Here is a 15,697-nt window from a genome sequence, read left to right as displayed (position 1 = left end):
ACTTGAAGAAAGCAGGGGACAGCTCCTAAATGGCCAGGTAAACTCTGTTAAGGCGCATTTGGTCTTTGTTCTTTTTCTGCAGACATGGGGAACCTTTGAAGAGGGAAGAAGACCCTGTTCACAGGAGGGATTTATGGGTAAAAAAGAAGATTAAGGGTCAAAATGATACATTATTTTATAATAGCTAGAAGAAGGCCAGTGATCTGCCCAGAAAGGGAAAGCGTATCCTTAGGAAGGAATGAGCTCCCTGCATCTGGAGTTAACTAATCAAAGGTGGATGTGCCATTATCTGGATATTGAATATGTTTAATTGAGACACAGAAGGCCCTTCCAACAACTTAGATTTCATGACTTACAACTTTTCTCCTATCAGTCTTAAAGAATAGAATAATTAAAAGGAGAATTAGAGTGCAAGAAAATTGACTTCGTTTTGAGAACTGTTTGAGACTTTGGAATTTCTCTTGAAATAACAGAAAACAGTTAATTTGGTTATTCAACAAGTGCCTTCTTTGTCTGACTCTGTGTTTGGTGTTGAACATACAATGTGGGCTAAGAAGATCTGGTCTCTGCCTTCATGGAGATTGTGGGCTAGCGGGGGAGATAGACTTTAAACGAATAAACACTAAAATAAACATACAATTATAAATATTGGTGCATGCAATAAAGGAATATAATAAGGTGCTATGCAAATGAGTGACACAGGAACTAATTTCAAGTGGGAGAGTCTGGGTAAGTCTCTCTGAGAAATGACACCTCCACCAGATTGTGGATGGAGGGGAAGAGTTTTCGAAATCGAGGAGGAGTAGAACTGTGAGGGAGAAGACCATGCGAGCAGAGCAGAGTAGGGGCTGAGGAAGGAGAAGGCTGGGCAAGTTCCTGGAAATGGAAGTGGGTCAGTGTGGTTGGAACATGAGGAGGGTGTAGTGGGATGAGATGAGGTCCCAGATGTCATCAGAGATCCCATGATGCAAGACCATATTAGGGATTTTGTATTTGATTTTACATTGGAAAATCAGTGAAATGTTTTAAGTTGGGGGGATGATGTGGTCTGGTTTTTGTTTTAAAAAGGCCTCTCTGGCTGCTGTGTGGATGAGGGATTGGAGAAGGGAAAGTGGGATTAGAGAGATGATCAAGCAGGCTACTAACTAATAAAAACCAATCATAACAATAAAAAGAGGACCTCCTGATGAACTCTAGCTGTGGGTAAGGTAGAAGCAGATTCCAGTTGCAGGTGGGAGGAATTCCCAGAGTTCTAACTTGAGCAACTGAGACTTGAGAGCCCAATTATTGAGATGGAAAAATGGGGCAAAAAGTAGATTTTGGAAGAAGATAAGTAATGTCCACAAAGTCCAAGGTTGCTAATCATTGCTTTGATCCATTCCAAAGGAGCTCATCAACTCTTTAAACATAAAGAGAAATAATTCAATAAACCCTTCCCTTACACCAAAGGATTGACATCAGGGGACCTTTGTGACTTTGGCATTATATTTGGTAAACTTTGTATTTAGAGAGTAAGGAGCCTCAACAAATGCGTTGAGAAGCCCTACAACCGTCATAGTGTATGAGTGCCCACACACACATGCTTTCTTGGAATTATAAAGAATTTCATAAATGAATAGCATTTGACTTGGGTCATGAAATTTGGGTACATGGGGATGTGGGGTGAGGAGGTCATCCCAGACCACAGAGCTGCTACCTTGTATGGGGAGAAGACTTTAAACAAGTCCTTATTGAGCATTCATGTGGAGTTCAGTAAAGCTAAGTGAGAGATGCCTCAGTCCTATTGGGGCAATTGATGAAAGGTCTAAAGATTTCAACCATGTTCAGCTGCACATTCATGGCTGTGAGTGCAGATTGGATACAGAGGCTGACTCTGGATAGGTGACAGAGATAGATCTGCTCACCTGAAGCTTTTCAACAAATTCTATTGCTCATTGTGCTATATGCTTATCTTAATTTCACAGAAGTGCATTTTTATTTTAAATCATGAAAGCTGTCTAGTGTTCTGTATAATCTTCCATTTGTTTGAAGAAACGAAAACATCACCACATAATGTAATTGAACCTATTGGTTCTTGGGTGGGGCTAGATCTCTAACACAATTTACTTTGATGAAAACGGGTTTAGTAATTGGAGACCCAAATATATAGGACTAAATATGTGTTACTATTTTTCTTTTTTGGTTAACAGGCACTAATTTAACCTATATGCTAATCTATTAGGTTTACTCATAAAATAAAAAAAATGTTGATTCCAAGAACCAAGTTATAAAGAATTCTGGCTTGGTAAACTTGGAATCACAAGTCCTATTAGCATAAAGCATCATCTGAGAAGACATTCAGGGATTAGGAATTCTAGGAAGCAATTTCTGATTTTGAATATTATAACAAAAAACTTCAGCTTTGAAAAGAATATTGAACAATCACCTCCTAAATATATAATAACACTTGGTGCTAACAGTGTGTCTGGTCCCTGGTCAACCTTCAAGGAATATTTATGAGTGAACAGCTGAATGAATGAATGAATGGATATGCCTTCATATATTTCCATCAACATTCTGCCATGTACCCAAGGGTAATAAAAGCAAAATGACAAGTTTCTCAATTGAAATGATTTTATAGTTTATCAGAAACCTAATGTGAATCTCATTATTTTGACTTTAATGCTAAGTTTAAAGCTAGACTCTAAAGTGAGATTGCTTTAGTTTGTAACAGGCTTCTAATGTTGTAGAGAGAAAGGTCTCCAACAATCTCCTTCTTCACTTAAATCAGGGATTTCGCTTATTATTTTGCCCTTGGAAATCCAAACATGTATAACCTCTGGGATCTAATCTGTAGGACATCTGCAAAATTTAATGCAAAACAATGTTCTGTTTCTGGAATGGGAATCAGAACCAACTGAGTATAATAACAAGGGAAAGGCAAGAAAAGCAAAACAAACAGGCCACTAAAAACTAAACTGATATATGAGAAAATATGGGTTGGTGTCTGCCTCTGGGAAACACCTCCCCCTACCTTTTTTTGTACTCTAACTGAAAGAGAATTTGATGGAAAGTGGACTGAAATTTATGATAGATAATTTTTACAATGGCAAAAGCAGAGAAACATTGGTCAACATAATCTGAAAACAGGTGTGGCTCTTTCCCCATCTTCCGTCTCCCCGTAAATTAGTTCCTTTTGCTCTCTTACTTCCCTCGTCTTCCTGCTTCTTGCTTATTGTCTCCTTAAATTCTCATTGTCTCTACTGCTGATTCTTCTCCTTTGTTGCTTTGGAGTCATTTTCTCTTCGTTTCTTTTGTCTTGGAAATAAACTCATGCAAAGCTATTGTAAAGTGTGTTTTGTGTTCTTGTTGAACACTTATTTTATTTGTGGCGACATCTGATCTAGATTATGTCTAGATTCCAAAGCATTGGACTTTGCGGATCCTGTAGTCAACCCAATTAATGGTAATTAAAAGGTTTCCTGGATGAGAGCTCTGCCTGAAAAATCAGGTTCACTGTGTTGTGTTATTTGATAGTAAGTAAACCTGATGCCTGTTCTGAACCTATTTATCTGACTCTTGCCTAGGTTTTGACCCTGTTGTCTTAGCTATTTGCACACTCTTTGAGCTGCATATCTGGACTCGGGATTACTTATTTTTCTTCTGCTGACTTTTCAGATTTGTTTGTTACTTCAAGCACTGACTGCTCATTTGACCTTGGATATATTGCTGATTCTAACCTTTAAAACCAGGGAGGGTTTGCCCCTACTTGTTTCCAAATTGCAAATAAAATTTAGAGCAATATGACATAATGGAAAATAAAAAGACGGGACTCCAGTCAAAATACCTGGGGTTTGAATAGTATCTTTCCAGTTATTGATTTTTTACATTGAAAAAGTCTCTTGATTTCTCTGACTCCTGGATTTTTCAAGCCCAAAATGGTGACAATAATAAATGCTGGATTCCTTGTTTGGGAGGGACCACTTAGTTTCTCATTAATGCCAAAAAAACAAAAACAAAAAACAAAATAAAACAAAAAAACTTCCTTTCTCTCATCCTAATGATGTTCCTCTGAAAAGGTCAGATTATAAACTTTTTTTTGAGATGGAGTCTTGCTTTGTCACCCAGGCTGGAGTGCAGTGGCAGAATCTTGGCTCACTGAAACCTCTGCCTCCTGGTTTCAAGTGATTCTCCTTCCTCAGACTCATGAGTAGCTAGGATCACAAGTGTGCACCACCACACCTGGCTAATTTTGTATTTTTAGTAGAGACGTGGTTTCACTATGTTGTCCAGGCTGGTCTCGAACTCTTGACCTCAAGTGATCCACCCGCCTTGGCCTCCAAAAGTGCTGGGATTGTAGACGTGAGCCACCGCGCCTGGCTATAAATCTGAATGGTTATATCCTATGACAATAATTTGGCCTCATCTATGCATATGTGGGGTTACTGTTTCTTGCAGATGACATACTTGCGTGGTTCTCTCTGCTGCTTTCCTTCTGTTCCTGTTGTCTCCATTGTCTTGTACCAGAAGCCCTGTAGCCTGGCTCTACATACTTCTCTCTGTCTCCTTTCTGTGCTATATAGTATGCCCACATACTATAAATGGTGGTTGGTGGGAAGATAAAGCCATCAGGTCCGACTTTGACCCGGGGCTACATCATAAGCTCCAGCCTGGTTTTAACATAGAATCCTATATTGGGTTACTGGGTACTGAATCAGCAAAATAATAGTGCGGTATTTTGCTTCCCATTGTTTTTGTTTCTTTGGTGTATCGCTTCCTCTAGGACCTCACCCTTCTCCCATAAGGTCTTAGAGAAAGCTACGCACAAGAAATAAAAAGAGTGAGTTTCTAACCTAAAATTGTACTACAGACTCAAACCTCACTTTAATCCATAATCCCTTCCAACAAGTTTTTATGAATATTTAAAGAGGTAACATAGGCAAAAGTCTCTGGTATGGTAAGCATCTCTGGTATAGACGCTTATTGAATACTAGTAACCCTAGGCTGGGTGTAGTGGCTCACGCCTATAATCCCAGCATTTTGGGAGGTCTAGGAGGGTGGATCACTTGAGCCGAGGATTTGAGACCAGCCTGGGCATCATGGTGAAACCCCGTCTCTCTAAAAACAAACAAATAAACAAACAAACAAAATAATTAGCTGGGCATGGTGGCTGTAGCCTGCAGTCCCAGCTACTCAGGAGGCTGAGGTGGGAGAATCACCTGAGCCTGGGAGGTCAAGATCATGTCACTGCACTCCAGCCTGGGTGTTGGAGACCCTGTCTCAAAACAAACCAAAACCAAACAAACGGAAAAACTAGTAACCCTGTCTAGAATCTAGCCTTGAATTCCAGAGCCCTGTTACTCAAAACACAGTCTATGCACCAGTGGCCTCAGCATTGCCTGGAAGCTCACAAGAAAGAACTGTGGGTTAGACTCCAGAACTACAATTCTGCATTTTCCCAAAATTCTCAGGTAATTACTTGGCATATGCCAGTCTGAGAAGCATTGCTATAGAGTCTCCGTGTCCCTCATCCTGTCCTTTCTGCTCCAGTATCCTATTTTGCTTCCATACTTAATGCCGCCTATGGCTCCAACTCCTGCTAGGACGGAGAGGCATTTTATTGTAAATGACATGCTTTCCAGGTTAACTCAGATGATTCTATTGATAAAGTTTGAAGAGAAGCTTGTAGTGGTGAAATTATCTTTTCCTAAAGAAAATTTGGACTAGCATATGTTGAAGAAACCAACAGTAAGTCAGAAAGCACAAGCAGATACAGAGGGAGAGCTCATCAGAGTGTGGTTTGCGACAGGTGTGGAGCCATAGCCTTGAGTGTAAACAGGGCCTGCCTTTTTAAGGAGCTAGCTAGTGATGGATACCTCTCCAGAGGATCCTTTGCTTTCAAGAGGGAAAAAGGCATAATTGAACTTATAGATCGTACTCTCTATAGAAATGTGAGCTCTGAAGGATAGAAGCTTTGTTAAAGTTCCTAGTGAGCTGGTCTAAATTTTGAGTGACTGAGGTGGTAGATTTTTGACTGGCATCTTCTTATTAATATTTATGAGATTTGGATATTATTGAATTAATGGTGGTTTATTTGTAAATTCCTGAATCTTTTATCTATATTTATGTGTTGCTTAACTATTTTCTTAAGATTCTGTTTTCTTGTTTTATTCTCTTCTTTTCAATTTTTTGCCTTGTTGGATGCTAAGGTGTCATGATGGGTTATTTGAAGAAACTTTTTCTATATATTAAACATTATAGATGATGACTACTAAATAACATGTAAATCTCAAGTAAAATAAAAATTTGGAAAGAGACCAGTGATTGCCAGAGGCTGGGGGAGGGGGCTGATTACAAAGGGTCATGAGAAAATTTGGGAAAGTACTAGAACTGTTGTATTTCTTATTATGGTGGTTGTTACCTGAATGTACACATTTGTCAAAACTCATAGAACTGTACATTTAAAAAGAGGGAATTTTAAAGTATATAAATTATAACTCAGTAAAAAGGGGGCAAAAGTTCCAAACTGAAAAACAAATTAAAATAGCTACAGTGAATTCTGCAGGAACTGGGGCCTGGGGCAGTGTGGAGGTGGGGCGTGGTGTGTGTCCTTATTTTTGAGAAGCAAAATGCTATGTTGGTGATGAACACGGCCTCTAGAGCCAGAGGGCCTGAATTCGCCCTGTAAGTTACAGAAGCCTCTGTTGCCTCAATTCCCTAATCTGTCAATCTGAGATAAGAGCAGCATCTACCTCATGAGGCTGTTGTTAGGATTCAGCAACAACAATGACAAAACAAAAGAATGGGCACTGAAAATATAAGGTTTTGCAATTGGAGAAATTCTCTGAGGCTTTCTTCCCCCTCACCTTATGCTTGGTGAGGTCATCTTCACTTCTGCTGAAAAATAGTCTTCATTACAAACCCCCACACGTAACTCGGCCCAGCCTGCTGTATCAGGCAGCCACTGCTGAGAAAACACTAGAATAAACCTAGAGAGAGAATAAATCACCTCTTGTGCCATTTTCCCTCCAGGTGAGGCCTGAGGTCATTGCAACAGGCCTAACAAATACTTGACATAATGTACTAAAGTGGTAGATTCTAGAAGGTAAACTAAATGGAAAAATTTTCTTGAGCACTAGGCACCGCTGGCTGAAGAGAGTGTGGAGCCAGCGTTATTATCGATGTGGTTGAATCAATAACACTTTTTCATTCATTTCTTCTTCATTTCACAAAAATGCCCATTTTAACCAGCAAGGAGGTAAGGAGATCTTATCGAGGGCGATTTTTCATGCTCACATGGATTATATTGTGGGGCACATCGCTCTTTTAAATATCCCCATTTCTGTTTTTGTTCATTTTTGTTTTTTCTCTTAAAAATGTATTCAATTTTCTCCCAGCAGTGTGAATTCATCTGGAAATCTATGACAATCAATTAAGTAAATGAGAAAATAGAATACTTGCAATTATGATAATCAAGCTATATGAAACCCACCCTTTTAGGTCTAATATGCACACATCTTTAAGCAATATATTAATTAAGATGTGGGTAATTGTGACAATTAGAATCAAGCTTTTAAAATTTAAAAAAATTACTCAGAGAAAACAAGGAAATATTTCAAAAATATATGCAGCTGTTGGTTTTTAATGCAATTCATTATCATGACTACATCGTCATTTTCCTGGCTGCATGGGAAGACATTTCCAATGCTGATGTGATTTTCATCCGTAACTGGAAACGTTTTGTGTGTAGCACCTTTTTCAGATGTTTTCCTGTTTCTCTAGGTCAGAGGCTGACAAACTTTTCCTATAAAGTGCAATAAATATTGGAAACATTTTGTGTGTAGCACCGTTTTCAGATGTTTTCCTGTTTCTCTAGGTCAGATGTTGACAAACCTTTCCTATAAAGTGCAATAAATATTTTAAGCTTTTCAGGTCAAGAAGCAAACTTGAAAATATGTGATAGTACTGGCCGGGTGCAGCGGCTCACGCCTGTAATCCCAGCACTTTGGGAGGCTGAGGCGGGCGGATCATGAGGTCAGATCGAGACCATCCTGGCTAACACGGTGAAACCCCGTCTCTACTAAAAATACAAAAAATTAGCCAGGCTTGGTGGCGGGCGCCTGTAGTCCCAGCTACTCGGGAGGCTGAGGCAGGAGAATGGCGTGAACCCGGGAGGCGGAGCTTGCAGTGAGCTGAGATTGCGCCACTGCACTCCAGCTTGGGTGACAGAGTGAGGCTCCATCTCAAAAAAAAAAAAAAAGAAAATATATAATAGTACATTACATAACAAAAGAAAAAATAAATTTCCTGTTTTTGTATTGATGGGATTCAAAATAATAACTGAGTACAATTTTGTTTATTGGTAATACACATCTACTAATGAGAGGAATGGCATTCTTCCTATTGGGCTAACGTCCTGCTTAGTTGGAGTTCCATGTTAGCATCTGCTGTCATCAAGTCATTGCAGCTGTTCATGGGAACCACTCCTAGCTTGTGGACAGCAGGCCAGATGGAGTTCACAGACTGTAGTTTGCCAATCTCTGCCCTGGGTCAGTGTTCTCAGCTCCAGCGGGCGTTGGAGTTACCTAGAGGGCTCATTAAAATGGACTGCTGAGCCACACGCTGAAGTTTCTGGAGGGACTTGAGAATTTGCTTTTCTAGCAAGTTCCCTGATGAGTCTAGTGCTCCTGGTCTGGAGACTATACTTTTATTTATTTGTTTGTTTATTTATTTATGAGACAGAGTTTTGCTCTGTCACCCAGGATGGAGTGCAGTGGTGCAATCTTGGCTCACTGCAACCCCCGCCTCCCAGTTCAAGCGATTTTCCTGCCTCAGCCTCCCAAGTAGCTGGGATTACAGGAGTGTGCCACCATGCCCGGCTAATTTTTGTACATTTAGTAGAGAGAGGGTTTCCCCATGTTGGCCAGGCTGGTTTTGAACTCCTAGCCCTCAGGTGACCCACCACCTCAGCCTCCCAAAGTGGTGGGATTACAGGCGTGAGCTATCATGCCTGACCTGGAGACTACATTTTTAGATCACTGCTCTTGATGTTGGTCCCTTGAAAAAGTTATGTGGAATACAAATCTGTATATTTTATGTTTTTATTGTTTATTCACATAGTTCCACTCACCTGATAAACTTTACCTTTTTGAACTCCAAGGTATATGGGGAGTAAATCAAAAGTTAAATTTCCATTAAGTAGTGAATATCTGGAATACTATGCAGCCATAAAAAGGAATGAGATCATGTCCTTTGCAGGGACATAAATGAAGTTGGCAGCCATTATCCTCAGCAAACTAACACAGGAACAGAAAACCAAACACCACATGTTCTCATAAGTGGGAGCTGAATGATAAGAACACATGGACACATGGCGGGGAACAACATACTGCAGCCTGTCAGGAGGGGTTCAGGGGAGGGTGCATCAGGAAGAATAGCTAATGGAGGCTGGGCTTAATACCTAGGTGATGGGATGATCTGTGCAGCACACTACCATGGCACACGATTTCCTATATAATAAACCTGCACATCCTGCACATGTACCCCTGAACTTAAAATAAGTTGAAGAAAACAAAGAAAAAAGTGAATATCTGTTTAGCTAGATCAGGATTGATAATAAAAGGAACTTTTGTCTCTTAAATAGCTCTCAGTCTCTTGCTTACACAATCAGGCATCAGCAATCAACATCTACTTGGCTGCTGTGAAGGATGTCTGAATAAATCTTTTCTGATCCAATTAAACTTCTAAAGTAACATGCAGTATTCCAAAGGATACATGCAGATGAAACAGGAATGTCATTTTTGCCTTAGATTTAACATGTCCTAATTTGCCAAACACATTATTAATAGAATGCCCCCCCTGAGTTGGAATTTGTTGGCATGTTTAACCCATAGACTTTAATACAGAGGCTGGTTAAAATGATTCCTTGAGGCCGCCAAGGGGCAAGTGAATCCCTGTTTCCTAAATCCCAGAGTAGCCACTGGTCTACTTACTAGATGGAATAGTCTCTGTGTTGACTGTTAAGTTGCACTGGGCTCTTGAGGGTGAGCTCTGAATGGCATGAACTATTACCTACATTGAGATTGTAGAAAAGGTTAATGGTAAATGGCAGGGCATCAGCTTTTAACAATCACGTCTCACCAAAGAGATTCTTTCTAAAAAAGAAAAGAAGTGAGACGTTTGTTCTCCTTCTGTTTATTTGTCCCAATGGTTTAAAAAAATCAGCTTTATGGAACCATAATCTTCCTCATGACAGATGGGCCTGTACAGAAGCATCGTGCTTTCAGTCAACAGTTTACATTTCAAGAGGAAGGTGAAGAAAATGTAATGATATCTTCAGTGTCTGTCATTTTTAGTTTTATAACATTGATACAAAAAATAGTATTCTGATTAGCAGCTTGATTGGCAACCCATGTAACCCTAAATAGTACTACAAACCTGGAGAGTGCACTTTTACAGACAATTACTTTTGGCAAAACAGTATGTACAATTTTGACAAATAAATACATAAATACAATCATTCATATATAACGTTATACCTAAATGTCAATTATCATCAACAAGCGTTGTTCTAGTAAATTACTTCTTTCATTCACAAGTTACTTTGTTGTTTATAAAAACTATTTTCACCTTTACAGAAGAAATGACATAATCAATTCTCCCACTAAACCCACATATTAGGAAAGGTAAAAAATGAATCCCAGATGCTTTAGGTAAATATTCCATTGTCTTTTGATAGAAGAGATTTGATTGAAAAACTTCTTCCTTGGCTCCTCTGTAAAAAGTTTATTTTCCCCATATCGTGTCACGCAAAGGGGTTTTATTCTTCTGAATTGAATCCAAATTAAAAGTGATCTTCGTTTTGTTGATTCTGGTTATTTAAAAATACAATATTATATATTGAAAGGGACACTTGTTCCAATATAAGAAGACACAAAGCCACCTAAACTAGCCACCGAAGAGAAACTTTTTTCCAAAAAGTAAATTAAAAAAAGGAACTTTAAGAACATAGACACCGATACTATTATTATCCAGTGCATAATGGAAAAAAAGAGTTTTTGTAAAAATTGTCTGAGAGACTCTTGGTAGAATACTGTCTAAAATGTTGCATATTTTATGTCAGGGAAATGAAAAGAATGGCTCAACAGTAATTGAAACAATATTTTGGCCAGTGTCATGTCATAAAATTAACAAAAGTCGAAAGTTAGAGCTTTTTCTTGATCACTTAAACATTTTTTGAACATTCAAAAAACGAAGGGCAAACATGCTTAAGGCTATTGAAACACTGGACAAATGGCCCTGCTTCACCAAAACCTCCATGCAGAAGAAAATGTTACACAGCAAGCAGATTCTAGCTATACATACAGTTGGGGAGAAGAAAAAAATGCCTTTAAAATATATACATGTGGTCTTTGATGAATATTTACATGTTTGTCACATGGGCATTACCTAGCATAAAAAAGTAAGGAAATAGTTCTTTAAGACATATGATTCTCTGATTTTTGCTCCTTTTAAAGATTAGGGCTGTATCATAATGTATGCACACACATATAAAATGATTCATAGGTGTACATAGATGATGTTTATAATGTGTAATTTCTTGACACTAGAGGTGGTTTGACTGAGCATGGGGTAGATGCAAGGCAATAGTATGAGACAGAGGCTTGATTCAGCTGCACAATTCGAAGGTAAACCAAGTAAGAAGTCGTGATTGGAACTCACAGCAGTTGAGACTGCAGGTTGGAGGGTGGTTCACCTTGTGCTGATCCATCTCTCCCCAGGTTACCTAATTGCTATTGTCTAATCAAAACCAGCAGTCCTGCTGACCATAAGATGAAGATGTGTTAAGGGATGGGAAGTCTTGTCTCATATCGAGTCCTTTAGGGTGGGGGATGAGAGATCGTGTTTTGCAGAAACAAGCCATGACTTCCACTTGTTCATTGTGTCTATCTGTTTGCTATCAACTCCTACGGGGGGCTCCAGGGGTCAGGTTAAAAAATAAGTAAATAAATAAAAAAGGTACACTCTTTCAGCTGTGAGGCTCTCTTTGAGAACAAACAGGTGTTTTCTAATAAACGGTAGAAGATGTGCAATGTGCAGGTTTGCTGACTGCCTATTCTGCTGCTTCTGAAAGAGGTGAACTAGCTTTACCTGCGCTCAAAGTTCTTAGAGAGAATTCAGATTCAGTGGTTCCTGAGATCTAAGTTGTCGTGATGCATTTTGCAAAGCATATGCTTCATTTACTGTAATATACCCCCAACCAGAGGTTCCTTTCCAAAGAAAGGCAGTTGCCTCTACTTTCAGCACCTTGGGATATCAAGGCAACACACTGACCTAGTCACTTATTCATTGAAACCAGAAGAAATCGCAGAGAAATGGAAGCTTTCCCAAACACCTAAATTACAGCCAAGGAAAAGTCAAAGCCTTGGCAGAATTAGGTGCAGTGATAGTTCACAGCTGATCTTTAGTTCAGCAGATTTTATATTAAGATGATATTACTGCTACTGATGACCATCATTGTAATTATGCAATTATTTTAGCATTTAGCATAATGCATGATACATTGCATTATGTAGCACCTTTTAAGCTAAGGATCTCAAAATACTTAGCAAATGCCATTTGCTCTCACAGCACCTGTGAGGTAGGTGTTTTTTACAGCCATTTTTATAAATGAACACATTGAAGCACAAGATTATGATGCCTACTCATATGGCCCAATAAGTATGGTGGCATCAACGGGACCCGAACCTGGCCTTCCCCATCCTTCCTCAATCACAGAGCCCCCAGAATACCTCATAACAGCATTGCTGCTGAACATGCTCTGGTATTTTCAGATGTTAGCAAGTAGGGCCAAGTCTTTCAATAATATTGACACCCTTAAAGATTTTCTCATGTGCTTTGCAAATGTGTGTGTGTGTGGGGGGGCATCTTATACTATTGCTAAGCTTATGTTAATTATAATGCATACTTAAATTTGTATTTTCTCAATGTGATTTATTGGTCTCTGGCCTCCAACCAACTTATTTTCTACACAGAGACATATGCCTACCAGATCCAAAAACTGTGAAATGCACTTAGCGACACTGTCTGGAAGGAAGCAGGTGAGATTACATTTGGCAAAGTTTCCTTGGAGGCACCATTTAATGTTTGTTCTGAAAGAGCAAAACAAAAAAGAAAGAAAAAAAAGAAAAAAAAATCTTTTGTTTACTTTGTTAAGTAGCATTTTATACACATTCCACCTGCTGACCAGATTTAATCCTTGGATGAGCAAGCAGAGTTGTCTTCCAAACACATAGAATGTTCGATTCTCAAATTTAAACTCCCATCTATTTAACTGCAGCCACTGTGCAGGTACCAAGTTCATTTCTTGGTGGAACTGCAAATACTGTACATATTACATGGCAATATATGTAAAAATATAATGTAACAACACACACAATATTAATAATCACATCTAATGTGTCTTCCTGACTGTGCATCCTTTCTGAATTGCTTTTGAAAATGGTTTCTATTTGTGTATTAATTTTTGCAGGGATGATATGACATATTACTGTGAGTTTCAGTTTCCCAGAACCAAATTTTTATCTCAGATGCACAGTACGTCAATCCTAAGAGTTGTTTGGAAGTCACTTTTTGAGATAAATAGCAATGCTCTGGGACTGAGAATGAAATCTGGCCCTTCTAACTCATTTATTGTTTCTATGACCAGAGTGTAACATTTATAAATTGATAATCCAAGAAAAGAACTTGTAGCAGGAAGCAAAAACTTTACAAAACCCCTTCACCAGTTCAATTCTTCCGACACCTGGAAAATACCAACACCTTAGGTCCCATTTCTTAAAAAAAGAAAAGAAACATATTTACATTGGTAAAAATCCTAACATCTGAGATGTTTCTTGCTTGACATGTCATTCCAGATTCTGTGCATTTCTTCTGGAGAGATCTGATGCACGGTGATAACTCGGCGATACCTACACAAACTGTAGGCCATTTTCCAGTGATTGAAGCCACTGTTCTGGAAAGGATGTATGCCCAGCTTTCGAAGACACAGTCCCACATATACGTCTTCAAGGTGAAGCAGTCTTGTGTGGAGTGAGGTCTTGTAAATGAGTTCAGCCACATCGGCTGAAAAGATGTAGCCAGTCCCCGAACAGAAAGGTGGGTAGTTACTGTCTGGGTACAAATCCCTGGGCATATACCACTTACTGCGGACGTCCCGAATCGGTCCTCCATTAATGACATATCCAGTAAAATACCTTCTTCGTGGCTTGGTGGAGGGTTTCAGTAATTTATAAATAAGATTGTCCATGTTTACAAAAATGTCGCTGTCTGTTTTCATGACATACTTGGCTTTTGAACAAAAAGTGGCCACCCATCTCATCCCCATTAATGTTTTGAGGGTAAGGTTATGGTAGGAGTCAATAAAGTCCTCCACGATGATATCATGGAAGATTTGGCTCTCTTGCTCCACCATCTGATTGAGAACAGGATCAGCATTCTTGCCCAGGAGGAAGAGGGTGGCTATTTTGATCCCCTTAAAGTTGTTCTCATCCCCCCACGTCTCTCTGATTGCCTGACGGGCATCGAATTCCTTGTGAGTGGTGCTGATGAGGATAACAAGAAAAGGAATGTTTTTCTCACATTTATTGGGCTCGTTGATAAGAAATTCAAAAGAATGTGGGTTGATAGGTCGAGTTCTTATGTTGCCAAAGGTGAAGTTTTTCCTGGCAACTGTTAGGTGGCTGAATGGTTTGGAGCCAGTGTAAGAAGAAGTAGGACGAGTTATACTCAAGTACCAGAGAGCGCTGGCCCAGCACACAACTGTCAAAACATACAAACAGGAGACCTTTGAAGCCATTGTCTTGAGAACACGTCTATTCCAAATATTGAAGAATACGCCTCCTTGGCACTAGTTTCTTTTCATCTTCCAAAGGCAGCATATTACTAATAAATCTTAAAGTTTGATAGAGAAGCGTGAGGTGGAGATTGTCCATGGGCCTCAGTGGCTGTCTGTCACCTATGCGCTCACTCTACTTTCTTCCAAATCTGATGGAGGGTTCCATGCCTCATAAATCTTCCTCTTAACTCTGCAAAATCAATAAAGTACAGTTGTCATTTAGATTTATGTCATCGTTCTACATCCTGAAATAAACATAACAAGGGTATAAGAATTGCCCACAAGGATTAAAATACACATGATCATTCATTTCCATCAGTACCAAAAACTTCCTGTCATAACCATCTCCCCTTTTCCTCTCTCCTTGATAGAAGTTGTGTATGTATATTCATACCCAATTAAGAAATACATAGATTATAAATTCTAGATGAAGATGAAGTAAGTGGTACATTAGTCATTTTTAAAAAAGAATTCCCCCTCTTCACACAGGAATTTTTTTTTTTTTTTTTTTTTTTTTTTTTTTTTTTTTTTTTTTTTTACAGTGAAATACTTTCTGGCACTAAAGTCTTCTTTCAAGATAGGAAATCTCACCCATGGCCTCATATCTCTTTTCCAGTTTCCGAGCCTGAGCTTTTGTTTGCTTGATTCTGGTGAAGGAATTGATTCTCAACATTTCCTTGCTTTCTCTAACTCTCTATTTGAATATGTGTTTATCACACTGGAAAATCTCTGCTAATGCTGTGTCTCTCTTGGTTCAGACTTAGAAGTCATTCCCAACTGTTCCTCCTTTTCTCCTTACTTTGGCTCCCACAACTCTTAGCT

The 15,697-nt window shown here is 39.1% G+C and overlaps 1 protein-coding gene across 4 annotated transcripts in view; it reads right to left on the bottom strand.

The window, feature by feature from the left end:
* Positions 1-8,803: 8,803 nt before the first annotated feature.
* B3GALT1 (beta-1,3-galactosyltransferase 1) overlaps positions 8,804-15,697 on the bottom strand; it is a 371,348-nt gene continuing 364,454 nt past the window's right edge. For all 4 annotated transcript variants that reach the window (XM_024243917.3, XM_054549436.2, XM_024243918.3 and 1 more), the window contains one exon: positions 8,804-15,065. In XM_024243917.3, the coding sequence (XP_024099685.1) occupies positions 13,856-14,836 (981 nt within the window). In that variant the 5' untranslated portion in view covers positions 14,837-15,065 and the 3' untranslated portion in view covers positions 8,804-13,855. The remainder of the gene's footprint in view (positions 15,066-15,697) is intronic.

The sequence above is a fragment of the Pongo abelii genome, chromosome 11 (assembly GCF_028885655.2).
Source record: "Pongo abelii isolate AG06213 chromosome 11, NHGRI_mPonAbe1-v2.0_pri, whole genome shotgun sequence".
Taxonomy (NCBI): domain Eukaryota; kingdom Metazoa; phylum Chordata; class Mammalia; order Primates; family Hominidae; genus Pongo; species Pongo abelii.
Note: the sequence above shows the minus strand (reverse complement) of the source record. Positions and strands in the feature narration are given on the sequence as shown.